At 50.0% G+C, this 27,491-nt stretch overlaps 1 protein-coding gene across 1 annotated transcript in view; it reads right to left on the reverse strand.

Annotated features, from left to right (window-relative positions):
* The window catches only part of LOC135404965 (uncharacterized), an 801,303-nt gene that overhangs the window by 288,770 nt on the left and 485,042 nt on the right, over positions 1-27,491 (reverse strand). Inside the window, 1 exon segment of the mRNA XM_064639689.1 lies at positions 22,876-22,895. Coding sequence (XP_064495759.1) covers positions 22,876-22,895 — 20 coding nt within the window.

Raw genomic sequence — 27,491 nt, forward strand, 5'->3', positions numbered from 1 at the left:
CTGTAGTTTCAAAAGATAAAAATCCTTACAGGAAACCTTTCAGCCTCAGTAGCCAATTGCAACATACCCAGGGAATTTCAGCAACAGCACCATTCATTAAATGAACTGTTCTGGACCAGCCATCCCAGAGAGATTGAGCTCCAGTGCTAAACCCCATAGAGTGCCAAGAGCCATAAGAGCTGATTTTTGACTTCGCTGAGATTCTCTCTGGTTTCCTTTGGTGTAGCTGGCACATCTGGAGCAAAGGGTCTGGGCAAAAGTACATCCTAAGAAGGGTCCAGTACAAATCATGTGACAAGATTAGCGATTTCTCTAATTGAGGAAGTATATTAGATACAGGAATGTATTTTTCTACCTCCTCTTTCCGCACTGCTGCTGTATTCCTTCATCATGCCCTGTGAGCAGTCCCAGTGTTCTGTGATTGACGCCATAAGGGACTTGCTAACAGGGAACAAACACCTCCGAGACAAAAGTTGCCACCACAGAAAGCTCTTGCTGCCCAAGAAGTGCCCAGGCTGCCACAACGACTGTACCTGAAGCCAAAGGATCCACACTTTCTTTCCTGGGGGAAAGGGTTGCTGATTCCATTTTTTCAGCCCTGCGCTGCAATGGACGGTCCCACCTTTTGAAAAATTGAATCCAGTTGAAGATTGCTGCCAGACAAAAGGTGCAACCACACAAAAATCTAACTGCCTAAGAAGTGCCTAGACTGCCCCAACATCTGCACCTCAAAGCCAAAGCTTCCAGACTTTTTTTCCTGGTGGAAAGAGCTGCTGTTCCCTTTTTTCAGCCCTACGCTACAACAGCCTGTCTCACCTCCTGAAAAATTGAATCCAACTGAGGATTCCTGCCAGACAAAAGGAGCCACCAAAGAAAACACTTCCTGCCCAAGAAGTGCCCACACTGCCCCAACAACTACACCTGAATTAAAGGTTCCAGCTTTTTTTCCTGGTGGAAGGAGCTGCTGTTCCCTTTTTTTAGCCCTGCTCTTAAATGGCCGGTCCCACCTATTAAATATTGAATTCAAATGAAGATTCCTGCCAGACAAAAGTTGCCATCACAGAAAGCACTTTCCTGCCCAAGAAGTGCCCAGGCTACCCCAACAACTGCGCCTGAAGCCAAAGCTTCCAGACTTTTTTTCCAGGTGAAAAGAGCTGCTGTTCCCTTTTTTCAGCCCTGTGCTGCAATGGCCGGTCCCACCTCCTGAAAAATTGAATCCAACTGAAGATTCCTGCCAGACAAAAGGTGCCACCACAGAAAGCTCTTCCTGCCCAAGAAGTGCCCAGGCTGCCCCAACAACTGAACCTCAAAGTCAAACCTTCCAGACTATTTTTCCTGGTGGAAAGAGCTGCTAATTCCCTTTTTCTTAGCCCTTTCCTGGATAGGCCAAAATAACTCCTTAAATAGACTCCAGATAAAGATTCCTGCCAGACAAAAGTTGCCACCACAGGAAGCTCTTTACTGCCCAAGAAGTGCCCAGGCTGCCCCAACAACTGCACCTCAAAGCCAAAGGATCCAGACTTTTTTTCCTGGTGGAAAGAGCTGCTGTTCCCTTTTTTCTGCCCTGCGCTGCAATGGCCGGTCCCACCTCCTGAAAAATTGAATACAACTGAAGATTCCTGTCAGACAAAAGGTGCCACCACAGAAAGTTCTTGCTGCCCAAGAAGTGCCCAGGCTGCCCCAACATCTACACCTGAAGCCGAAGCTTCCAGACTCTTTTTCCTGGTGGAAAGAGCTGCTGCTACCTTTTGCAGGCCTGCGCTGTAATGGCCGGTCCCACCTCCTGAAAAATTGAATCTAACTGAAGATTCCTGCCAGACAAAAGGTGCCACCACAGAAATTTCTTCCTGCCCAAGAAGTGCCTAGGCTGCCCCACCAACTACACCTGAAGCCAAAGCTTCCAGACTTTTTTTCCTGGTGGAAGGAGATGCTGTTCCCTTTTCTGTGCCCTGCGCTGCAATGACCGGTCCCACCTCCTGAAAAATTGAATCCAAATGAAGATTCCTGCCAGACAAAAGGTGCCACCACAGAAAGCTCTTTGCTGCCCAAGAAGTGCCCAGGCTTCCTCAACAACTGCACCTGAAGCCAAAGCTTCCAGACTTTTTTTCCTGGTGGAAAGAGCTGCTAATTCCCTTTTTTTTTAGCCCTTTCCTGTATAGGCCAAGGTAACTCCTTAAATAGACTCCAGATGTAGATTCCTGCCAGACAAAAGGTGCCACCACGGCAAGTTCTTGCTGCCCAAGAAGTGCCCAGGCTGCCCCACCAAATGAACTCAAAGTCAAACCTTCCAGACTATTTTTCCTGAGGGAAAGGGCTGCTAATTGCCTTTTTTTTGACCCACTCCTGAATAGGTCAAAGTAACACCCAGAATAGACTCCAGATAAAGATTCCTGGCAGACAAAAACTGCCACCACAGGAAGCTCTTGCTGCCCAAGAAGTGCCCAGGCTGCCCCAACAACTGCACCTCAAAGCCAAATCTTCCAGACTCTTTTTCCTGGTGGAAAGAGCTGCTGTTCCTTTTTTTCTGCCCTGCGCTGCAATGGCCGCACCAACCTCCTGAAAAATTGAATACAACTGAAGATTCCTGACAGACAAAAGGTGCCACCACAGAAAACTCTTCCTGTCCAAGAAGTGCCCAGGCTGCCCCAAAAAATGCACCTGAAACCAAAGCTTCCAGACATTTTTTCCTGGTGGAAAGAGCTGCTAATTCCCTTTTTTTTAGCCCTTTCCTGTATAGGCCAAAGTAACTCCTTAAATAGAATCCAGATAAAGATTCCTGCCAGACAAAAGGTGCCACCACAGAAAGTTCTTGCTGCCCAAGAAGTGCTTAGGCTGCCCCAACAACTGCAACTCAAGGCCAAAGGATCCAGACTTTTTTTCCTGGTGGAAGGAGATGCTTTTCCCTTTTCTGTGCCCTGCGCTGCAATGACCGGTCCCACCTCCTGAAAAATTCAATCCAAATGAAGATTCCTGCCTAACAAAAGGTGCCAACACAGAAAGTTCTTGCTGCCAGAGAAGTGCCCAGGCTACCCCAACAACTGCACTTCAAAACCAAAGCTTCCAGACTCTTTTTCCTGGTGGAAAGAGCTGCTGTTCCTTTTTTCTGCCCTGCGCTGCAATGGCCTGTCCCACTTTCTGGAAAATTGAATCCAAATAAAGATTCCTGCCAGACAAAAGGTGCCACCACAGAAAACTCTTCCTGCCCAAGAGGTGTCCAGGCTGCCCCAACAACTGAACCTCAAAGTCAAACCTTCCAGACTTTTTTTCCCGGTGGAAAGAGCTGCTAATTCCCTTTTTTTTAGCCCTTTCCTGGATAGGCCAAAATAACTCCTTAAATAGACTCCAGATAAAGATTCCTGCCAGACAAAAGTTGCCACCACAGGAAGCTCTTTACTGCCCAAGAAGTGCCCAGGCTGCCCCAAGAACTGCACCTCAAAGCCAAAGGATCCAGACTTTTTTTCCTGGTGGAAAGAGCTGCTGTTCCCTTTTTTCAGGCCTGCACTGCAATGGCCGGTCCCACCTCCTGGAAAAATTGAATCCAACTGAAGATTCCACCTCCTGGAAAAATTGAATCCAACTGAAGATTCCTGACGGACAAAAGGTGCCACCACAGAAAGCTCTTCCTCCCAAGAAGTGCCCAGGCTGCCCCAACAACTGAACCTCAAAGTCAAACCTTCCAGATTATTTTTCCTGAGGGAAAGGGCTGCTAATTCCTTTTTTTTTAGCCCACTCCTGAATAGGTCAAAGTAACATCCAAAATAGACTCCAGATAAAGATTCCTGCCAGACAAATGTCTTACCACAGAAAGCTCTTTGATGCTCAAGAAGTGCCCAGGCTGCCTGAACAACTGCACCTCAAAGCCAAATCCTCCAGACTCTTTTTCCTGGTGGAAAGAGCTGCTGTTCCCTTTTTTCTGCCCTGTGCTGCAATGGCCTGTCCCACTTTCTGGAAAATTGAATCCAACTGAAGATTCCTGCCAGACAAAAGGTGCCACCACAGAAAGTTCTTGCTGCCCAAGAAGTGCCCAGGATGCGCAAAAACTGCACCTCAAAGCCAAAGCTTCCAGACATTTTTTCCTGGTGGAAAGAGCTGCTGTTAACTTTTGGATGCCCTGTGCTGCAATGGCCTGTCCCACCTTCTGGAAGATTGAATCCAAATAAAGATTCCTACCAGACAAAAGTTGCCACCACAGAAAACTCTTCCTGCCCAAGAGGTGTCCAGGCTGCCCCAACAACTGCACCTCAAAGCCAAAAAATCCAGACTTTTTTTCCTGGTGGAAAGAGCTGCTGTTCCCTTTTTTCTGCCCTGCGCTGCAATGGCCGGTCCCACCTCCTGGAAAAATTGAATCCAAATGAAGATTCCTGCCAGACAAAAGGTGCCATCAAAGAAAACACTTCCTGCCCAAGAAGTGCCTAGGCTGCCCCACCAACTACACCTGAAGCCAAAGCTTCCAGACTTTTTTTCCTGGTGGAAGGAGATGCTGTTCCCTTTTCTGTGCCCTGCGCTGCAATGACCGGTCCCACCTCCTGAAAAATTCAATCCAAATGAAGATTCCTGCCTAACAAAAGGTGCCACCACAGAAAGTTCTTGCTGCCAGAGAAGTGCCCAGGCTGCCCCAGCAACTGCACCTCAAAGCTTCCAGACATTTTTTCCTGGTGGAAAGAGCTGCTGTTCCCTTTTTTCTGCCCTGCGCTGTAATGGCCGGTCCCAACTCCTGAAAACTTCAGTCCAAATGGAGATTCCTTCCAAACAAAAGGTGCCAACACAGAAAGCTCTTCCTCCCAAGAAGTGCCCAGGCTGCCCCAACAACTGAACCTCAAAGTCAAACCTTCCAGACTTTTTTTCCTGGTGGAAAGAGCTGCTAATTCCCTTTTTTTTGGCCTACTCCTGAATAGGTCAAAGTAACACCCAAAATAGACTCCAGATAAAGATTCCTGCCAGACAAAAGTTGCCACCACAGGAAGCTCTTGCTGCCCAAGAAGTGCCCAGGCTGCCTCACCAACTGCACCTCAAAGCCAAAGGATCTAGCCTTTTTTTCCTGGTGGAAAGAGCTGCTGTTCCCTTTTTGATGCCCTGTGCTGCAATGGCCTGTCCCACCTCCTCAAAAATTGAATCCAACTGAAGATTCCTGCCAGACAAAAGGTGCCACCACAGAAAGTTCTTGCTGCCAGAGAAGTGCCCAGGCTACCCCAACAACTGCACTTCAAAACCAAAGCTTCCATCCTTTTTCTCCTGGTGGAAAGAGGTGCTGTTCCCTTTTTTCTGCCCTGCGCTGCAATGGCCTGTCCCACTTTCTGGAAAATTGAATCCAAATAAAGATTCCTACCAGACAAAAGTTGCCACCACAGAAAACTCTTCCTGCCCAAGAGGTGTCCAGGCTGCCCCAACAACTGAACCTCAAAGTCAAACCTTCCAGACTTTTTTTCCCGGTGGAAAGAGCTGCTAATTCCCTTTTTTTTAGCCCTTTCCTGGATAGGCCAAAATAACTCCTTAAATAGACTCCAGATAAAGATTCCTGCCAGACAAAAGTTGCCACCACAGGAAGCTCTTTACTGCCCAAGAAGTGCCCAGGCTGCCCCAAGAACTGCACCTCAAAGCCAAAGGATCTAGCCTTTTTTTCCTGGTGGAAAGAGCTGCTGTTCCCTTTTTGATGCCCTGTGCTGCAATGGCCTGTCCCACCTCCTCAAAAATTGAATCCAACTGAAGATTCCTGCCAGACAAAAGGTGCCACCACAGAAAGCTCTTTGCTGCCCAAGAAGTGCCCAGGCTGCCCCAACAACTACACCTCCAAGCCAAAGCTTCCAGCCTTTTTTTCATTAGGGAAAGAGCTTCTGTTCCCTTTTTTCAGCCCTATGCTGCATTATCCTGTCCCACCTCCTGAGAAATAGAATCCAAATGAAGATTGCTGCCATACAAAAGGTGCCCCCACAGAAAGCTCTTTGCTGCCCAAGAGGTGCCCAGGCTGCCACAACAACTGCACCGCCAAGCCAAAGCTTCCAGACTGTTTTTCCTAGGGAAAGGCCTGCTGTTCCCTTTTCTGTGCCCTGCGCTGCAATGACCGGTCCCACCTCCTGAAAAATCGAATCCAAATGAAGATTTCTGCCATACAAAAGGTGCCACAACAGAAAACTCTTGCTGCCCAAAAAGTGCCCAGGCTGACCCACCTACTGCACCTCCAAGCCAAAGCTTCCAGCCTTTTTTTCATTAGAGAAAGAGCTGCTGTTCCCTTTTTTCTGCCCTGCGTTGCAATGGTTGGTCCCACCTTTTAAAAAATTGAAAGCAAATGAAGATTCCTGCCAGACAAAACGTGCCACCACAGAATACTCTTCCTTCCCAAGAAGTGCCCAGTCTGCCTCAACAACTACACCTCAAAGCCAAAGCTTCCAGCCTTTTTTTCCTAGGGAAAGGCCTGCTGTTCACTTTTTTCAGCCCTATTCTGCAATGACCTGTCCCACCTCCTGAAAAATAGAATCCAAATGAAGATTTCTGCCATACAAAAGGTACCACCACAGAAAACTCTTGCTGCCCAAAAAGTGCCCAGGCTGCCCCACCAACTGCACCTCCAATCCAAAGCTTCCAGACTTTTTTCCTTAGGGAAAGAACTGCTGTTCCCTTTTTTCAACTCTGCTCTGCATTATCCTGTCCCACCTCCTGAAAAATTGAATCCAAATGAAGATTCGTGCCAGACAAAAGGTGCCACCACAGAAAGCTCTTTGCTGCCCAAGAAGTGCCCAGGCTTCCTCAACAACTGCACCTGAAGCCAAAGCTTCCAGACTTTTTTTCCTGGTGGAAAGAGCTGCTAATTCCCTTTTTTTTTAGCCCTTTCCTGTATAGGCCAAGGTAACTCCTTAAATAGACTCCAGATGTAGATTCCTGCCAGACAAAAGGTGCCACCACGGCAAGTTCTTGCTGCCCAAGAAGTGCCCAGGCTGCCCCACCAAATGAACTCAAAGTCAAACCTTCCAGACTATTTTTCCTGAGGGAAAGGGCTGCTAATTGCCTTTTTTTTGACCCACTCCTGAATAGGTCAAAGTAACACCCAGAATAGACTCCAGATAAAGATTCCTGGCAGACAAAAACTGCCACCACAGGAAGCTCTTGCTGCCCAAGAAGTGCCCAGGCTGCCCCAACAACTGCACCTCAAAGCCAAATCTTCCAGACTCTTTTTCCTGGTGGAAAGAGCTGCTGTTCCTTTTTTTCTGCCCTGCGCTGCAATGGCCGCACCAACCTCCTGAAAAATTGAATACAACTGAAGATTCCTGACAGACAAAAGGTGCCACCACAGAAAACTCTTCCTGTCCAAGAAGTGCCCAGGCTGCCCCAAAAAATGCACCTGAAACCAAAGCTTCCAGACATTTTTTCCTGGTGGAAAGAGCTGCTAATTCCCTTTTTTTTAGCCCTTTCCTGTATAGGCCAAAGTAACTCCTTAAATAGAATCCAGATAAAGATTCCTGCCAGACAAAAGGTGCCACCACAGAAAGTTCTTGCTGCCCAAGAAGTGCTTAGGCTGCCCCAACAACTGCAACTCAAGGCCAAAGGATCCAGACTTTTTTTCCTGGTGGAAGGAGATGCTTTTCCCTTTTCTGTGCCCTGCGCTGCAATGACCGGTCCCACCTCCTGAAAAATTCAATCCAAATGAAGATTCCTGCCTAACAAAAGGTGCCAACACAGAAAGTTCTTGCTGCCAGAGAAGTGCCCAGGCTACCCCAACAACTGCACTTCAAAACCAAAGCTTCCAGACTCTTTTTCCTGGTGGAAAGAGCTGCTGTTCCTTTTTTCTGCCCTGCGCTGCAATGGCCTGTCCCACTTTCTGGAAAATTGAATCCAAATAAAGATTCCTGCCAGACAAAAGGTGCCACCACAGAAAACTCTTCCTGCCCAAGAGGTGTCCAGGCTGCCCCAACAACTGAACCTCAAAGTCAAACCTTCCAGACTTTTTTTCCCGGTGGAAAGAGCTGCTAATTCCCTTTTTTTTAGCCCTTTCCTGGATAGGCCAAAATAACTCCTTAAATAGACTCCAGATAAAGATTCCTGCCAGACAAAAGTTGCCACCACAGGAAGCTCTTTACTGCCCAAGAAGTGCCCAGGCTGCCCCAAGAACTGCACCTCAAAGCCAAAGGATCCAGACTTTTTTTCCTGGTGGAAAGAGCTGCTGTTCCCTTTTTTCAGGCCTGCACTGCAATGGCCGGTCCCACCTCCTGGAAAAATTGAATCCAACTGAAGATTCCACCTCCTGGAAAAATTGAATCCAACTGAAGATTCCTGACGGACAAAAGGTGCCACCACAGAAAGCTCTTCCTCCCAAGAAGTGCCCAGGCTGCCCCAACAACTGAACCTCAAAGTCAAACCTTCCAGATTATTTTTCCTGAGGGAAAGGGCTGCTAATTCCTTTTTTTTTAGCCCACTCCTGAATAGGTCAAAGTAACATCCAAAATAGACTCCAGATAAAGATTCCTGCCAGACAAATGTCTTACCACAGAAAGCTCTTTGATGCTCAAGAAGTGCCCAGGCTGCCTGAACAACTGCACCTCAAAGCCAAATCTTCCAGACTCTTTTTCCTGGTGGAAAGAGCTGCTGTTCCCTTTTTTCTGCCCTGTGCTGCAATGGCCTGTCCCACTTTCTGGAAAATTGAATCCAACTGAAGATTCCTGCCAGACAAAAGGTGCCACCACAGAAAGTTCTTGCTGCCCAAGAAGTGCCCAGGCTGCGCAAAAACTGCACCTCAAAGCCAAAGCTTCCAGACATTTTTTCCTGGTGGAAAGAGCTGCTGTTAACTTTTTACTGCCCTGCGCTGCAATGGCCTGTCCCACCTTCTGGAAGATTGAATCCAAATAAAGATTCCTACCAGACAAAAGTTGCCACCACAGAAAACTCTTCCTGCCCAAGAGGTGTCCAGGCTGCCCCAACAACTGCACCTCAAAGCCAAAAAATCCAGACTTTTTTCCTGGTGGAAAGAGCTGCTGTTCCCTTTTTTCTGCCCTGCGCTGCAATGGCCGGTCCCACCTCCTGGAAAAATTGAATCCAAATGAAGATTCCTGCCAGACAAAAGGTGCCATCAAAGAAAACACTTCCTGCCCAAGAAGTGCCTAGGCTGCCCCACCAACTACACCTGAAGCCAAAGCTTCCAGACTTTTTTTCCTGGTGGAAGGAGATGCTGTTCCCTTTTCTGTGCCCTGCGCTGCAATGACCGGTCCCACCTCCTGAAAAATTCAATCCAAATGAAGATTCCTGCCTAACAAAAGGTGCCACCACAGAAAGTTCTTGCTGCCAGAGAAGTGCCCAGGCTGCCCCAGCAACTGCACCTCAAAGCTTCCAGACATTTTTTCCTGGTGGAAAGAGCTGCTGTTCCCTTTTTTCTGCCCTGCGCTGTAATGGCCGGTCCCAACTCCTGAAAACTTCAGTCCAAATAGAGATTCCTTCCAAACAAAAGGTGCCAACACAGAAAGCTCTTCCTCCCAAGAAGTGCCCAGGCTGCCCCAACAACTGAACCTCAAAGTCAAACCTTCCAGACTTTTTTTCCTGGTGGAAAGAGCTGCTAATTCCCTTTTTTTTGGCCTACTCCTGAATAGGTCAAAGTAACACCCAAAATAGACTCCAGATAAAGATTCCTGCCAGACAAAAGTTGCCACCACAGGAAGCTCTTGCTGCCCAAGAAGTGCCCAGGCTGCCTCACCAACTGCACCTCAAAGCCAAAGGATACAGATTTTTTTTCCTGGTGGAAAGAGCTGCTGTTCCCTTTTTTTCTGCCTTGCTCTGCAATGGCCGGTCCCACCTCCTAGAAAAATTGAATCCAACTGAAGATTCCTGCCAGACAAAAGGTGCCACCAGAGAAAACTCTTGCTGCCCAAGAAGTGCCCAGGCTGCCCCAACAACTGCACTTGAAGCCAAAAGATCCAGACTTTTTTTCCTGGTGGATAGAGCTGCTGTTCCCTTTTTTCAGGCCTGCGCTGCAATGGCCGGTCCCACCTCCTGGAAAATGGAATCCAACTGAAGATTCCTGCCAGACAAAATGTGCCACCACAGAAAACTCCTGCTGCCCAAGAAGTTCTCAGGCTGCCCCAACTGCACTTGAAGCCAAAGCTTCCAGACTTTTTTTCCTGGTGGAAAGAGCTGCTGTTGCCTTTTTTCTGCCCTGCGTTGCAATGGCCGGTCCAACCTCCTGTAAAATTTAATGTAAATGAAGATTCCTGACAGACAAAAGGTGCCACCACAGAAAGTTCTTGCTGCCCAAGAAGTGCCCAGGCTGCCCCAACAACTGCAACTCAAGGCCAAAGGATCCAGACTTTTTTTCCTGGTGGAAAGAGCTGCTGTTCCCTTTTTGCAGGCCTGCGCTGCAATGGCCGGTCCCACCTCCTTTTAAAAAATTGAATACAACTGAAGATTCCTATCAGACAAAAGGTGCCACCACAGAAAGTTCTTGCTGCCCAAGAAGTGCCCAGGCTGCCCCAACATCTACACCTGAAGCCAAAGCTTCCAGACTCTTTTTCCTGGTGGAAAGAGCTGCTGCTACCTTTTGCAGGCCTGCGCTGTAATGGCCGGTCCCACCTCCTGAAAAATTGAATCTAACTGAAGATTCCTGCCAGACAAAAGGTGCCACCACAGAAATTTCTTCCTGCCCAAGAAGTGCCCAGGCTGCCCCACCAACTACACCTGAAGCCAAAGCTTCCAGACTTTTTTTCCTGGTGGAAGGAGATGCTGTTCCCTTTTCTGTGCCCTGCGCTGCAATGACCGGTCCCACCTCCTGAAAAATTCAATCCAAATGAAGATTCCTGCCTAACAAAAGGTGCCACCACAGAAAGTTCTTGCTGCCAGAGAAGTGCCCAGACTACCCCAACAACTGCACTTCAAAACCAAAACTTCTATCCTTTTTTTCCTGGTGGAAAGAGCTACTGTTCCCTTTTTTCTGCCCTGCGCTGCAATGGCCTGTCCCACTTTCTGGAAAATTGAATCCAAATAAAGATTCCTACCAGACAAAAGTTGCCACCACAGAAAACTCTTCCTGCCCAAGAGGTGTCCAGGCTGCCCCAACAACTGAACCTCAAAGTCAAACCTTCCAGACTTTTTTTCCCGGTGGAAAGAGCTGCTAATTCCCTTTTTTTTAGCCCTTTCCTGGATAGGCCAAAATAACTCCTTAAATAGACTCCAGATAAAGATTCCTGCCAGACAAAAGTTGCCACCACAGGAAGCTCTTTACTGCCCAAGAAGTGCCCAGGCTGCCCCAAGAACTGCACCTCAAAGCCAAAGGATCTAGCCTTTTTTTCCTGGTGGAAAGAGCTGCTGTTCCCTTTTTGATGCCCTGTGCTGCAATGGCCTGTCCTACCTCCTCAAAAATTGAATCCAAATGAAGATTCCTGCCAGACAAAAGGTGCCACCACAGAAAGGTGTTCCTGCCCAAGAAGTGCCCAGGCTGCCTCAACAACTGCACCTGAAGCCAAAGCTTCCAGACTTTTTTTCCTGGTGGAAAGAGCTGCTAATTCCCTTTTTTTTTAGCCCTTTCCTGTATAGGCCAAGGTAACTCCTTAAATAGACTCCAGATGTAGATTCCTGCCAGACAAAAGGTGCCACCACGGCAAGTTCTTGCTGCCCAAGAAGTGCCCAGGCTGCCCCACCAAATGAACTCAAAGTCAAACCTTCCAGACTATTTTTCCTGAGGGAAAGGGCTGCTAATTCCCTTTTTTTTGACCCACTCCTGAATAGGTCAAAGTAACACCCAGAATAGACTCCAGATAAAGATTCCTGCCAGACAAAAGGTGCCACCACAGGAAGCTCTTGCTGCCCAAGAAGTGCCCAGGCTGCCCCAACAACTGCACCTCAAAGCCAAATCTTCCAGACTCTTTTTCCTGGTGGAAAGAGCTGCTGTTCCTTTTTTTCTGCCCTGCGCTGCAATGGCCGCACCAACCTCCTGAAAAATTGAATACAACTGAAGATTCCTGACAGACAAAAGGTGCCACCACAGAAAACTCTTCCTGTCCAAGAAGTGCCCAGGCTGCCCCAACAACTGCACCTGAAACCAAAGTTTCCAGACATTTTTTCCTGGTGGAAAGAGCTGCTACTTCCCTTTTTTTTAGCCCTTTCCTGTATAGGCCAAAGTAACTCCTTAAATAGACTCCAGATAAAGATTCCTGCCAGACAAAAGGTGCCACCACAGAAAGTTCTTGCTGCCCAAGAAGTTCTCAGGCTGCCCCAACTGCACTTGAAGCCAAAGCTTCCAGACTTTTTTTCCTGGTGGAAAGAGCTGCTGTTACCTTTTTTCTGCCCTGCGTTGCAATGGCCGGTCCAACCTCCTGGAAAATTTAATGTAAATGAAGATTCCTGACAGACAAAAGGTGCCACCACAGAAAGTTCTTGCTGCCCAAGAAGTGCCCAGGCTGCCCCAACAACTCCACCTGAAACCAAAGCTTCCAGCTTTTTTTTCCTGGTGGAAAGAGCTGCTGTTCCCTTTTTGCAGGCCTGCGCTGCAATGGCCGATCTCACTGAAACAGGAGGCCAGGCCCAAAAGAGTTAAGTAAGAAATTTGGGCCTGCTAGAAGCTACCAACATCCAAGATGATCTGTGTTCGTTCTGTTCTACTTATTGAACCAAAGCTTCAGCGAATAGTACAAGAACATGTAATAGGCCTAGAAGCAATAAATTAGAAATATAACAGGATCAGGTAGACATTTGAATAGGAGAAATAAGCCGGGAGCCAGGGCTTTTCCCAGGCTTCAGTGAGCGGGTCAAGAACAATGGAAGAGAAGAAGGGTCAGGCTGAAGAAGATGAGTTTATGCCCCCAGACCCCCCAAAATTGAGGGCCAAGAGAAGCACTGCCCCAAGCCCCACCTGAGCTCCACCTATACTCCACCTATTATTAATATGCATAGATAGATGTTGTAATCACTTGAATATGCATTTAATCACATCTGAAGATTTTATAAAAATGCTGATTTTGTGTGAAGCCTTTGAGCAAGTTTGTCCAGCGCGAGCTGCCTTGCTCCCAACATCGAATAAACAAATACCTTGCTGCTTAAAGATAAAAAAAAAGTCTCTGAGCAGTTTCTCGGACCGATTTTTCGGATTCACTTGGCGACCTGCAGCAGCACACCTTCTCCACCCGGCTGCGGAATCCCCCGGAGGACGGGACCCCCTTGGGCACCCTCGGGTAAGTCTTTCTACCTGAAGGGGCTCCCTTCTTCGGTGGCTTCTTGCGGGGGCTGGACAAGAACACTGCCTATTGATAAAAGGTATTTGTATCTGGTTTCTGGTTTTGTTTGTTCTGGTTCTGGATACCCGTGAGTCGAGGCGGGACGCCGTCTCGCAGGGGACACGGGAGAGGACGCTCTCCCAGGGGAATATCCCCTCTGGTCTGGTCTGGTCTGGTTTTGTTTGTATTTGGCCCAATATTGTTATTGTGTACCTGATATATCTTGCTTACCTTGAAACATCCAGGAGCACATAAAGGTATTATCATGCTAAGAGTTGCCATATGAGAGGTAGTGCTGAAGAGTTAACTATAAGCACATCACTTTGGATAAGACCTAGAATTAAGATTTGTCAGTTTTGCAATTGTTAGTTATATGTATGAGCCTTGTGTAACAGATGTAAGGTTTGCCTCCCCGACAGACAAGGCTGGGTAGAACCAGTGTGCATATTGCAGAAAAGAGGGACACTGGAAGCAAGAATGCCCTGAATTAACAGGTGGAAATACAGGCACAGGAGAGGCTGTTGTTGCTTACAGAGTACTGAGTGAAGGGGGGGCCGGCAGGCCAGTGCTAGGGGACCTGCTGGTAAAAATTAAACTAGGGGAAGAAAAAGAAGAATTAGATTTTCTAATTGATACCAGGGCTACATTTTCTGTTTTGAATTAATACCTAAAAGTGATAAGTATGTTTAAGTCGTGGGTGCCACTGGCCAATCAGAAAAGCTTTCTTTTGAAACCCCTAAAGTTCAAAATTGGAAAACAAATGGGAGTGCATCAGTTTTGGTATTTACCAAATTTATCCAAACTGGTATTGGGCAGAGACCTACTAGAAAATCTGGGAGCTGTAATAGAATTCAAACAAGGTAAAATTGAACTTAAGGTAAAGGAAGAACAATTAATAGCAGCTCTGAGTTTAGCAATGAGCTATGTGGAGCCAAGCCAGGGTAATTCAAATGTCAATCAAATTTTAGGTCAGGTATACCCAGGAGTTTGGGCTACTGACACACCAGGAAAGTCAAAAAGAGCAGCTCCCATTGAAATAGAATTACAGACAGGAGCAAACCCAGTAGTTAGGAAGCAATATGCACTGAAGCTGGAAGATAGAAGAGGAATTGAGCCAATAATAGACAACTTTTTGAAATTAAGGTTTTGTAGAGTGTGAATCAGATTTCAACACCCCAATTTTACCAGTCAAAAAGACAAATGGAACACATAGGTTGGCTCAGGATTTAAGAGCAGTAAATAAAATAGCTAAAACATACATGCAGCTGTTGCAAACCTATATACCTTATTAACAATATTAAAAGAAAGTGTAATTTGGTTCACAGTATTAGACTTAAGAGATGCCTTTTTCTGCCTTCCCTTAACACAGGAAAGTCAAAGGATATTTGCCTTCAAGTGGGAAAATCCCACCACAGGAAGGAAAACTCATCTCATTTGGACAGTGTTACCTTAAGGGTTTAAAAATTTTCCCATAATTTTTGGGAATGAATTAGCTGAAGAATTGGAACAATGGCAGTCACCACCGGGAAAGGGTGTACTTTTATAACATGTGAATGATCTATTGATTGTTACTGAAAAACAAGGAGAATGTGTTCAATGGACAGTACCAAATATGCCTTTGGCATAGTTCATGCTCATGGAGCAATTTGGAAAAAAGAGGACTTTTAACTCTTCAAGGAAAAATTGTGGAATATACTGAAGAAACTCTATGATTATTAGAAGCTGTGCAACTCCCCTCTCAGGTGGCAATTATGCACTGCCAAGGACACCTGAAAGGTAACACTGTCCTGGAAATAAGAAACAGAAAAGCTGATGCAGAAGCTGAATTAGCTGCTGCAAGAAGTAAAGAACTACCAGTAGCAGCTTTAGTGCTAGAAGAACTAGACACAGATCAACAGGTAGAATATCAAGAAACAGATTATAAGTGGATACATGAAAATGAAGGTAAGGTGTTAGACAATAGATGAGGTTAACTAAAAACAGATCAGTTAATACTGTTAGAAAAATTAGTGTGGCAATTTGTAAAAGTAAAACATGATAAAACTATTGGGGCTTAGACTCACTCTTAGCATTTAAGGACTAGAGTAGCAGGACCAAATTTATTTATCACAATAGAGCCAGTCACATCCCAATGTGAACTTTGTCTTTAATACTGGAACAAAAATACACCAAAAGGGCAATAAGCAAAGGGCATTTCCCAGGTGAAATTTGGCAAATTAATTTCTCTGAGCTCCCAAGAAAAGGGGGGGAGTCCTGTTATCTCTTAGTTTTGACTGACACATTTTCTGGATTGCCTGAAGCTTTCCCATGTAGAAAAAAAAATGAATCAAAAGGAGTGGTTAAAGTCTTGTTGAATGAGATTATACCATGGTTTGGGATGCCTAAGAGCATCTCTTCAGATAGAGGTTCACACTTCTGTGCATGAATTGTACAAGCAATAAGTAAAGGACTAAAAATCAATTGGCAACTGCATATGCCCTACAGACTCCAAGCAAGTGGGCAAGTAGAAAAGATGAATCTAAAATATGTCAAGAAACAAATTTTCATTGGTATCAAGCTTTACTTATTGCTTTAATCAGGCTAAGGGTCAAGCCAAGATCAAAAGGGAAACTGAGTCCATTTGAAATTCTCTTGGGCAGACCCTACATGATGCAAGCTGTGAATAGTGAGGCTGTAGATCAAATCAGTAATCAATATGTGTGTGATCATGTTATGGCTGTAGGAAAACAATTGCAGAAAAATGCTACAGTGGTGTTAGAACACCAACCCAAGCAGCCTGATTGTGAGTTACATCCATTCAACCCTGGTGATCAGGTATATGTTAAGAATCTTTCAGGAGATCCACCACGAGAGAAGTGGGATGGACCCCAGCAGGTGCTGATGACCACCTTCACAGCGATCTGGGTGAAAGAGAAACCCACGTGGATCCACTGCTCTCGAGTCAAGAGGGTTCCAGAGGAAGCATGGACCTCGGGAGAGGAATCATCTGCTATCAAGCCTCCTCAATGCTGATCTTTGGACTGATAAGTACATTGGTGTTAAATCAAACTCTTGCCCAAAAATTATTATGGTCTCAGGCCTATAATGGGAATTCTAGTCTATGATTTGCTATAAATACAGATATTCTGAATTCATCTGAACTGAACCAATACAATGCATCTGTTATAGTCCTCCAAGGAACGAGGGTACTGAATAATTGGTAAAATCCTGGTACCCCATACAATGCAAGTGTTTTAATAGGCACAGATCAGATGGTCACCCAGAATTGACGTTACTGTGAAATGTAATTAGTGGCTGATCAGTGTTGGCACACCTTCACTCTAGATAAATCAGTTTCTGTGATGTGTCAGTGGACATTCAGGGAAGGAAATATAACCAGGAGATTTCCAACCAGCAAATCTCCTACCACCCCATTGACTAAGACCACCACCAGTTCTACAACTCCTTCTTTAGCCTGTGAGAGTGTCCACAATTTAACTTTTGCTGGACCTTACATGATTAGACACTCAAATGAGCAGAAGCTGTTGTTAGGTCCCACATATTCACTGAAGAGGGTTCGAATAAACCTTCAAGTAAACACATCAAACATACAAAAAGATTGTCAGCCCTGTATTCAACAAAGCCTTAAAGGCTGGCATGCAGAGATGATGGCCAGATCCCCTCGTACCTGAATTCAAAGAGATGTAACCGGATGGTTTGGCACAGGATTAAGTGTATTAAACACCATAGATCAAGAAGTATTAGGGAATAAACTAAGTGCTGTCACATCTGATCTAGGAAAATTCAAAGTCCCTTTAAGATCATCTTTGCTCACTTTGGCAGAAACACAATCATTGGCAGTTAAATTGTTAACATTAGTAGCTAACCACACTGCAAAAGATTTCACCAAGATTATTGCCTATGCTGGTGTCATCCATAAAAGGTTTGCACTTGCAATACAATGTCTCCAAACTCAACAGTGGGTACAATCTGTAGCTGCAAGAATATTAAGGGAAGGAACCTCAGGAATATTACCACAAGAAGTAAGAGAAATAATAGCTAGAAACAGTTCTACTACACAATTTGAGAAAAATTACCAGGCATGGTGGCAGTTAGGGAACTTCACTTACAATCCTCAACATGAACAAATTGAAGCTTATGTGCTCACTATCAGTGCAGCTAAAGAAAAGACCACCTTTCCTATCCTGACATTAGGAGCCATACACCAAAATGTAATTGTCAGACCCATAGACCATAATGTTTGGGCAAGTTATGACCACACCCAGAAAAAGTGACAGTCAGTCAGTCCTGAGGCATGTATTCCTAAAGGACAGTTAGGATATATCTGTGAAAATGCTGTCATAAGAAATGAAGATTTATGCTTAGATGCTGAAGATAGTGTGTGTACCTTTGAAATGCTTCCCCATGCTAAAACCCAGTCACAAGTCTATTATGTAGGAAATGGTTGTGCATGTGTTAGAATCTTTTGTGTTAATTTTACCATAGATACTTGACATGAAGTAGTCAGTGGTACTAATTTTTTGTTTTACTAAAATAATAGGCTGTGACTTTGATTATATCATTCTAGTGACTACTAGACAACTGATTGAAGCTGATTATACAATGTATCATGATGTGCCGAAATTGCAGACAGGAATGAACATTAATCTTTTCAAAGCAATGCTTAAACATCCTGATATAGAAGAACTGGTCCAGGAAGTAAACAGAACGACTAAACGAATGCTCTGCAAGTGGAACACAACACTGAGAATATAAAAACTGTCTTAACCAAAGTGGAAAAAGTGGGAGAACATCACTGGTTGGATATCTTTACTGGATACTCCCCCACGGAGTGGGGGAACACACAAGTGTTCCACTATTTGATACATTCAGTATTGGTTTTAGGAGCTAGCATGATTATACTGCTGATCCTAATTATTTGGCTATGGTACAAATCAAGCATCATGGTTAGAAAGATGCAGATAATGTGGGCTGTGATGCACACCTACTAAAATCCATTAGAGCTTGACGAAGGAATTTGTAAATTCTAAACAGAAAGGGGGGAATGATATAGGAGGCTAGGCCCCAAAGAGTTAACTAAGAGATTTGGGTCTGCAAACAAGTTACCAATATTAAAACGATCTGTACCCGTTCTGTTCTACTTACTGGACCAAAGCTTAAGAGAATAGTACAAGAACATGTAATAGGCTTAGAAGCAATAAATTAGAAGTATAACAGGATCAGGTAGACATTTGAATAGGAGAAATAGGCCTGGAGCCAGGGCCTTTTCCAAGCTTCAGTGAGCGGGTCAAGAACAATGGAAAGGAAGAAGGATCAAGCTGAGGAAGAGGAGTTAGAGACCCCTGCCCTATGGATGAAGATCGGAACTACCCTCCGAAATGGGGAGCCAAGAGAAGCACCACCCCAAGCCCTGCCTGAGCTCCACCTATACTCCGCCTATTATTAATATGCATTGATAGATGTTGTAATCACTTGAATATGCATTTAATCATATCTGAAAATTGTATAAAAGTGTTGATTTTCTGAGGAGCCGGCGAGCAAGTGTTGAATTGCCAGGCCTGCCATGGTGAGTCTGATGTTTTCTGTCTCGCCTCTACGGGCTGGAAGAGGCAGCAACGGAGACTACCAGAATGAGAAGAATGAAGTCCTCCGTACAGCTCTGATGATGTGGAGCGTTTCAATGGCCAGGTTTGAGACGGCAGGGCTGTCATCAGTCATGTCTTGAAGGGCTGGAAGAGAAAGGAAGAGAGCCAAGGTGAGAGGCCAGGGGTGTGGGGACGCGAGGAGCCCCTCCTGCCAGGGCCATCCCAGCCAGCTCTTGCCATGGCCAGGAGGGAGCAGGGCCCAAGGGGATCAGCTGGAAGGTGCCCTCACTCACCTTGGCAGATGAGCTGCAGCTCTGGCTGCTCCTGCTTCATGGACCTGGCGGCGATCCCTGGGAACACAGAGCCTGTCAGGCCCCAGAGGCACAGGTCCCCCGCAGCGGCGCTGCCAGCCCGGCCACACGGCCTCCTGCCCTGGCAGGGCTGAGCCCGGGGCCTTCCCGCATGGGGACGCCCCAGGGCAGGGCTGGCACAGGGCGGCAGCAGGCGCTCGGGGCCACTCGGGGCTCCACATGCCCTGGGCCACATCCTGCTGCCGCTGCAGCAGCCGGGGCTGGGGCCGAGCTGCAGCGGGGCGGGGAGGGGCCCCGGCCTTGTGGCTCACCCAGAAACTTGATGGCCAGCTTTCGCAGGGGCTCCTCTGGGCTCTCCAGGAACGGCAGGGCCTGGCGCACGTACTGGCCCACTCGGCTCCTGTCCTTTTCCAGCTGCAAAGAGCGCCAGGGCATGGAGGGAAGGCTGGGCTCAGGCTCTGCCCCTTGGTCGGGCACTCCCAGCCCCCAGCACGGGGCTCCCCTGCCCACAGAGCCCTGAGGCCTGGCCAGCAGCTGCTGGGGCCGGGCTTTGGGGGGAGCGGAGGGCTGGGTGCTCCTGGGAGCCAGGGGCTGGGGCTTTGGGGCCGTCCTTACCAGGCACTCGGGAAACCTCCATGGCTCCTCCATGGTCACCAAGTCCTCAAGATCCCACCACTTCAGGAACCTGGCTGCACCAAACAGTGCTCTCCAAGAGGCCTGCACAGCAACAGAGAGCGGGCCATGGCACCGCAGCCCAGGGCACAGCACCCGCATCCCTGCACCAAGGCCAGGAGGAGGCTGCAGGCGACCATGGGCCAGGGCAGGAGGCACAGCAGCCTCCTGCCATGGGGACAACAGAGCCCACGAGTCCTCACCTCTGCCACACGCTTGTTCTCATTGTGCCAGTTGAAGTAGAATGGCACCAGACTCAGGTACACGTGTGGCTTTAGGCTCCTGCTCCTCTCTGTCGCCTCCATCAGCTCCTGGAAGAGGAGCATGGAGAGCTGCTGCAGCTGGCTGTGCTCCTGGTGCAAAGGAAGAGGAAAAGACCTCAGCACTGGCTTCTCCAGGCCCACCGGGGCACAGGCCTGAAAAGACACTGGGCCCAAAGTTTCCTGGCAGCACTCAGTGCCCACGATGAGGGGCACAGAGCCTTACGTTGTCAAAGAGTGGCCGCAGCGCCTCAAGCAACTTCAGGGCTATTGGGCTGGATATTTTGACCATTTGGAAGCGCAGAATGTTGATGAACGCGGAGAGGGTCATCTGAACTGCGTCCGTGTCTGCATCCTGCAGTAGCTCCAGGAGGCTTTCACTCAGGCTCCGCATGCTCATAGCCTGTGTGGAACACAATGCTGTGGTGCAGCCCCACGCTGCTGCCGCGGGGCCCAGAGGCCAAAGGCGCGTCCCAAAGGAGTCGGGCAGCTGAACGGGGAGGAGGAGAGCTGGGAGCAGCTGCCACAGCTGCCAAAGGCCAGCCAAGGCCAAGCTACTGCCTTGCACAGCCTCACGCTGCCGGCCCGGCTTCAGCCCCTGCCCCCTGCTCACCATTGCGGGATCCCTGCTGAGCACCACCAGGCCTCGGAGCGCCAGGCGACGCCTCTCCGGGCACTGACTGCGCAGGTGCCTGGAAAAAATCTGCAGGACGCTGGGCCCATATTGTCTGGGGTTCAGGCAGTGCAGGACCTGAAAGGCAGGGAGCAGTGACAGGGTGCCCGGCCGGCAGGAGCCCGGACCCGCCCGGGGCTGGGCCCAGGCAGCAGCACAGGGTGCAGGCACCGTCCCGGGCGGCTGCAGCTGTGAGAGGGCAGAGAGGGGGAGGCAGCTGGGCCAGGCAGCGCTCGCCATCAGGCTCACCTCCACCAGGAACGCCAGGGCAGGCAGTTCCCACAGGGGGTCTCCCCTGCTGAGCCGCGGGAGCAGGCTGACGGCGATGCGGTGACCGAAGGGGAGGGAGACACGGCACAGCTCCCTGCAAGGGGGAATAAAGGTGCCAGAGACCCTGAGCCAGGTGGGCAAAGCTCTCCTGGGACTGACTCACACAGGCCTGGTCTTTGACCACCAGCCCAGGAGAGGACGTGGGCACTTTGGGAGGTGGCTCCTCCTGTGCAGCCGCCCCTCTCCGCCTTTTCCACTCTGCTCAGCCATCCCTGGCTGCCAAGGCCCTCTGGCCCAGCAGCACGAACACTGTGTGGGGTGGCCTCTGCACAGGGCAGAAATGACCTGTGGGGGTGTGGGGCAGTGGGGAGAAAGGGCTCTCACCTGGCCAGCAGACCCACTGCATAGTGGTGGCTGTCAGCCTTGAGGAGCATGTCCCAGCCACACTTGCGACCGATCGCCATCAACACGTCCTCATCCAGCAGCTGGCGCAGCAGGGCTTTAACGGTCTGCACTGTAAACCTGTGTGCAGAGCACAGCCCAGGTCAGGCACAGAGCCCTGGCCTCAGCCCCAAGGGCGTGGCAGGGAGAGGGGACTGGGATGGAGCACCTGTTGGGGTTGGGGGGAAGGCTGCGCTGCTCCCGGCATCGCCTCCAGAAGGTCTCGACCTCCTCTGACATCTCCTCTGTGCTGATGAAAACTTGGAAGAGCAGAGTCAGAAGGAGGCGCGGGAAATTGTCCTTCACTCCCCCTGGGCACCAGGAGTGGGACAGCTGGATGATCTCCCAGAGTGCCACAGTTGCCTGCCAAAGACAAAGCACCCAGAGACGGCTCTCAGGGCCCAGATGTCCATGTGGCAGGGCCCAAGCGTGGCAGGGACAGGCCAGAGGAGACACAGGGGGATCCCCCAGCCTGGTGTCCCTGAACATGCCCCTAAGCCAGGCTTGCAGCCCAGTGCCTGGGGCAGGGAGAAGCAGGGGTGAGGGAGGATGGAAAGGCATCCCAGAGGCAACCTGGGGGCGAGCAGAGGCCAGCTCAAGAAACTCACAGCCAGGGCAAAGACATCCCTCTCATCCCCATCAGAGGTGCGTCTCCTGTGCGCTGGCCAGTATTCCAGCACACGGAAGAGGATCTGCAGCACCGGCTCCTTAGTCCATCTGGAGGAGATGAGCGTCTTCCACATGGTGCGAGCAGCTCTGTGGAGTCACAACTCTGGTTCAGGGGGGTCTGGGACACAGCTCTGTGGCCTGGGCAGCTGCAGGGCCCAGGTGACAGAGCCACGGTGCCTTGTGGGGCAGGGAGGCAGGTTGGCCTCAGGATTGGAGGCTGACATGCCAAAGCTGGCAAAGACAGGAGCTGGAATGTCCTGGAAGTCTCCATGTCTCTGGCACCCCATTTGGGAACGACTGTCCAGGGAGATGGAGTCTAAACGCAGGTGAGCCCTCAAGGCAGGTGGGCCCCATACCTGTCACAGGCTGGGGCAGAGCGCAGCAGGGTCACTGCAACATCCGTGGGGTGTGCCTCGGTCAGCAGGACCAGAGTCTTGTCCAGCCTGTGCTCAGCAGACACATTGGATGTGAGCCACTGATGGATGCACCTGACTATGGCCGGCACCTGGAGGGGACATGGGGGACAGTTGGAGAGCTGCCAGAGCCAGTAACTTGCCCAGCTTCCCCCAAGAAGTGCTCCCCTTGCCACCACACTCTGCTGGTCTCAAAGGCTGAGGGGACCCAGAGCAGCCAGTGTGAGGGGCCACAGCATCCCTGGGGGACTGGAGCCCTGGCCACAGGCTGCTTACTTGCTTTGCTTTGTAGACACCGTTCTCCACAAGCAAATCCAGCAGGGCAGCGCTGGTCTGGGCATTGAAAAGGTTTGCCATGTCCCCAGTGGCCATGAAAGTGGCCTCTTCATGCCAAATGCACCTGATGAATCTGCAAACCAGCTACAGGAGAAAGGCAAGGAAGAGAGAGGGATGTCCCCTGGAGGGCTGCGACAGCGGTGCTGGGCTGAGCAGTGAGAGCAGGCCCAGCCCAGGCGGGGATGGCTGCAGGTACCTGTGCTGCCCTGCGGAAGCGGCCACGGGCACGGAGCTGCTCTTCTGTCCGCTCCTGGCCTGCATCTGGCAAAGAGCGAGCGTGCTCAGAGCTGAGGGTGTGCGGGAGAGGCCGGAGAACACAGCCCAGGCCTGGGCTCCAGGAGCAGGCAGGGCCAGCCCCGGGATGCCCAGTGGATGGAGCACGGCTGCCGGGAGATCAGCCCCGGCCCCTCTGCCCCCCTCCCTTTCCCTGAGCATGTCCAGAGGGGATGGGCAGGATGAGGCCAAGCGGGCTGCAGCCACCAGCCCTGTGGCCCAGCTCCAGCACTCACCCTCCTGCGGGGGCTGCACCTGCTGCACCTCTTCAGGCTGCTGTGCTGGAGCAGCCCTAGGGCTTTCCTCCTTCTCCTCCTCCTTCACCCAGGCCAGCTTGGGCACCGTGGGGGGTCTCTGCTGCATGTCTCCGTCTGGTGTTATGGCTACCTGCAGCAGAGATGCCATTAAAAAAGCTTTGGCTTTCCAAGTCCTGCAGTCGTGCCTTGAAGGCAGCTGCAAGAGAGAAGCCTGGGAAATGCCTCGCCTTATCCAGTCCCACTGTCTGGCCTCAAGGGCACCTGCCCCAGGGTCTGGAGATGCCTTGAGCAGCCCCAGGTCCCCAGGTCCCACAGTCTGGCCTGGAGGATGCACAGGGGAGAAGTGGAGAGCTGCCAGAGTGAGCAACTTGCCCAGCTTCCACGGAGAAATGCTTCCCTTCCCAGCACACTGTGCCAGCCTCAAAGGCTGAGGGGGCCCAGCGCACCCAGCTTGGGGGGGCCACAGGCTACTTACTTCAGCAGAGACAGCTCTCTCCTCAAGAAACTCCAGGCTGGGGGTATCGGCCAGGCGCTGAACAGGTGCGGCGTCAGTGCTCGCCACGCCCTCCGTCGTTGTGGCGTCGGCCTCCTCCGTGAGACCAGGCAGCACAGAGTCACAGTTTGACTCATCATCGGTGGACGTGGTGTCCCAGTGGGTTGTGTGATCACTGGTTGTGGTGTCACACTTTGCTGGGACAGCAGTCGACGCGGTGCTGACATCAGGATTTGTCACCTGGGTCGGGATGGTGTCAGGCTGGGCCTGGACATCAGCTGGTGTGATCCTGGCCTTTCTACGCCGACTGCCCATGAATTTCATAAATGTCTGCAGGAGAAAGAAGGGCAGGGAAGAGAGGGATTTCCCCTGGAGGGCCGCAACAGCGGTGCTGGGCTGAGCAGTGAGAGCAGGCCCAGCCCAGGCGGGGATGGCTGCAGGTACCTGTGCTGCCCTGCGGAAGCGGCCACGGGCACGGAGCTGCTCTTCTGTCCGCTCCTGGCCTGCATCTGGCAAAGAGCAAGCGTGCTCAGAGCTGAGGGTGTGCGGGAGAGGCCGGAGAACACAGCCCAGGCCTGGGCTCCAGGAGCAGGCAGGGCCAGCCCCGGGATGCCCAGTGGATGGAGCACGGCTGCCAGGAGATCAGCCCCGGCCCCTCTGCCCCCCTCCCTTTCCCTGAGCATGTCCAGAGGGGATGGGACAGGATGAGGCCAAGGGGACTGCAGCCACCAGCCCTGTGGCCCAGTTCCAGCACTCACCCTCCTGCGGGGGCTGCACCTGCTGCACCTCTTCAGGCTGCTGTGCTGGAGCAGCCCCAGGGCTTTCCTCCTCCTTCTTCCTCCGGAACAGCCTGAGCAGGCTGAAGCGTCTCCCTGCCATGCCACAGTCTGGTGTCCAGGGCACCTGCAAGAGAGAAAGAGAACCTCGGAGAAACTCCGGGCCCTAAGTCCTGCAGAATGGCCTTGAGGCCACCTGCCGCAGGGATTGGAGACACCTCGGAGAAGCTCCGGGTCTCCAAGTCCTGCAAAAGGGTCTCGAGGGCACCTGCCACAGGGCTTAGAGACACCTCGGAGAAACTCCGGGTCTCCAAGTCCTGCAAAAGGGTCTCAAGGGCACCTGCCACAGGGATTAGAGACACCTCGGAGAAACTCCGGGTCTCCAAATCCTGTGGAAATGCCTCGAGGTCACCTGAAAGAGAGAAAATCCTCTAAAACGCTCCGGGTCAGTAAGGCACGAGTTGGCTGCGCGGGGGCTCCGCACAGCACCGCTCTGTCCCGTCCTGTCCCGTCGCCTGCTCCGAGGAGCACTGTTGACACTGGGGCCGTGTCACCAGCAGCACCTCTGTCACCGCGGGTCATAAAGGGCCCTTGGACACCCTGCCCCCTTCCATCCCACCGGCCGTGCCCAGCGTGTCACAAAGGGCCCTGGGACACAGTGCCACGTGGCCTGGGGCCTCCCCCAGCCCCGCCAACCTGCCCCACCTTGGAGGGAATCCGCTCTCTGAAGTATCTAATCTGGCTGGACCTGAACTGTAGGAACGGCTCAAGAAATGAGCAAACACTCCCCTCCTGTGCCTGCTCACGGCAGCACAAGGAGCCCCCTCGGCCGCCGACTCAGTCGCAGCAGGAAGGGCACGGGGCCTTCCACACAAGCTGGCACGGCCTCCTTGGGAGAAGTGCTGGCTGGTGGCCATCCTAAACAGGGGGGCTGACACCGAGAAGGAAGGTGTGGGCAAGGGCACCAATGCTGTTGGGAGCCCTTTGGCCAGGGCTGCACCCAAATCAGCAGCTCTGGCAAGTCCTGGCCAGAGGAGACCTGCCACTGCCCCGAGTCCTGGCAAGGGTGCTGCCCGTCTCCTGCCCCAAAGAGCTGCGCCCCCGTGTATTAGTTCATTTGAATACATGCCCGGAATAAAGACAAGTACAACAGGCATTCAAACAGTACAAAAAATCTTTTATTGCAGTGAGAATAAAAACTAGCAAAGAGAATCAAAACCTAAAAAAGAATACAAAATAACTGCTTTATCAGTTGGCATTCATACGATACTATGAACAGCTTTTATTATAGTATTAACTAGTAATAAGGGAATAAAAGGAACATTTAAAGGATATTAAAACAATACTACGAGTGGCTTTTAATACAATATTAACTAGTAAAAAGGGAATTAAAAGGATATTAAAAAAGGATATAAAACAGTGGCTTTCTCAGTTGCTTCCTGTCAATAAACTGTGCTTACCCACACAGACAGGCCAGGGCTGCCAGGATCTGCAGCAGCTGGTCGGTGCCCGTGCTTAGCGGGCGTCCCGGTGGAACAACACAGTCTCCATGGCAGGATGAGGATCGCTCACCCCAGCAGTCCTGACACCCCATTTTATCAGCTCTACATTGCACCACGTAGGGCCAGTACCCAGTATAAGGTGATGCCTGAGTGGCAGCCAAACCCTGCCTGTTCATCACCTGATAGCAACAGTCTGTGCGTGCCCTGCTGTAGGGCAAGGGGCCAGCGACCCCTGCCCACAGAATCTTCCTCCCATCATCATCTTTCTCACCCCTATGTATGACCTCTACCACTGTGTTTCAGGGGTAGATGTATCTATCTTGCAATATGTAGCAAAACCAAGGAAGAACTCAGCTCTGATAACAGGGGATATCAAGCTGACTTGCTAAAAAGCACAATGGACCTTACAATTCGCTTGTGCCATGAAGTTACATTGTACCATACTCTGGCTGGTTTCACATCCTAATATGATTTCTTTCTCACGCCTCTATGCTCCATTGATCATCTAATTCAAAAGTACCCCCCTTACATTTGTTTAAATACAAAATGAACCAAGGACAATTTTTGAGAGCTTTGCATTTAGATTTCCTTAGTCTTAAGTAGTAGAATAAATGGTCTTGTGTGTATTTGTCTGTATAGAATCATGGACTGGTTTGGGTTGGAAGGGACCTTAAAGGTCTTCTCATTCCACCCCCTGCCATGGGCAGGGACACCTTCCACTAGACCTGGTTGATCCAAGCTGTCCTTGGACATTTGCAGGGATCCAGGGGCAGCCACAGCTTCTCTGGGAATTCCATCCCTGCCTGTCCCCACCCTCCCAGGGAAGGATTTCTTCCCAGTCTCCCATCTAACCCTGCCCTCTTTCATTTGAAAAACCATTGCCCCTTGTCCTGTCCCTCCAGGCCCATATCAAAATTCCCTCTCCCTCCTTTTCATAAGCCCCCTTCCCTGGTGGGGTGTCTTCAGCTCCTCCCAGGACCTGTGTGTGTCTGTATCTATCTTGTATCTGTCTATATTTATAGACAGCATATATTTTAGTAACATTTCTATCCATATATTTATACATATACTTTGTAAATATTAACATACACATATCTACACAATGATGTTAACTTTGTGTCCAGACCTACCCCTTCCCCTCTGTAACCTTTTTGGGGGGGTTATTCCTTGGGATTTCCAGAGTCTCACTTTCAGTGGAGCAGATCTTTCCCACCTGGATCTTTGCTGCATCAACTTCAAGGTGGCCAATCTGAGCCACTGCAACCTGGCCTGTGCCAGCCTGTGCTGTGCCAGTCTGGAGAGGACTGACCTGTCAGGGTCTGTGCTGGATGGAAGAGCTGCTGCAGCTTGGGAGGGCTGGGCTTGTGTTAACAGAGAGG

The sequence above is a fragment of the Pseudopipra pipra genome, chromosome W (genome assembly GCF_036250125.1).
Source record: "Pseudopipra pipra isolate bDixPip1 chromosome W, bDixPip1.hap1, whole genome shotgun sequence".
Lineage (NCBI taxonomy): Eukaryota > Metazoa > Chordata > Aves > Passeriformes > Pipridae > Pseudopipra > Pseudopipra pipra.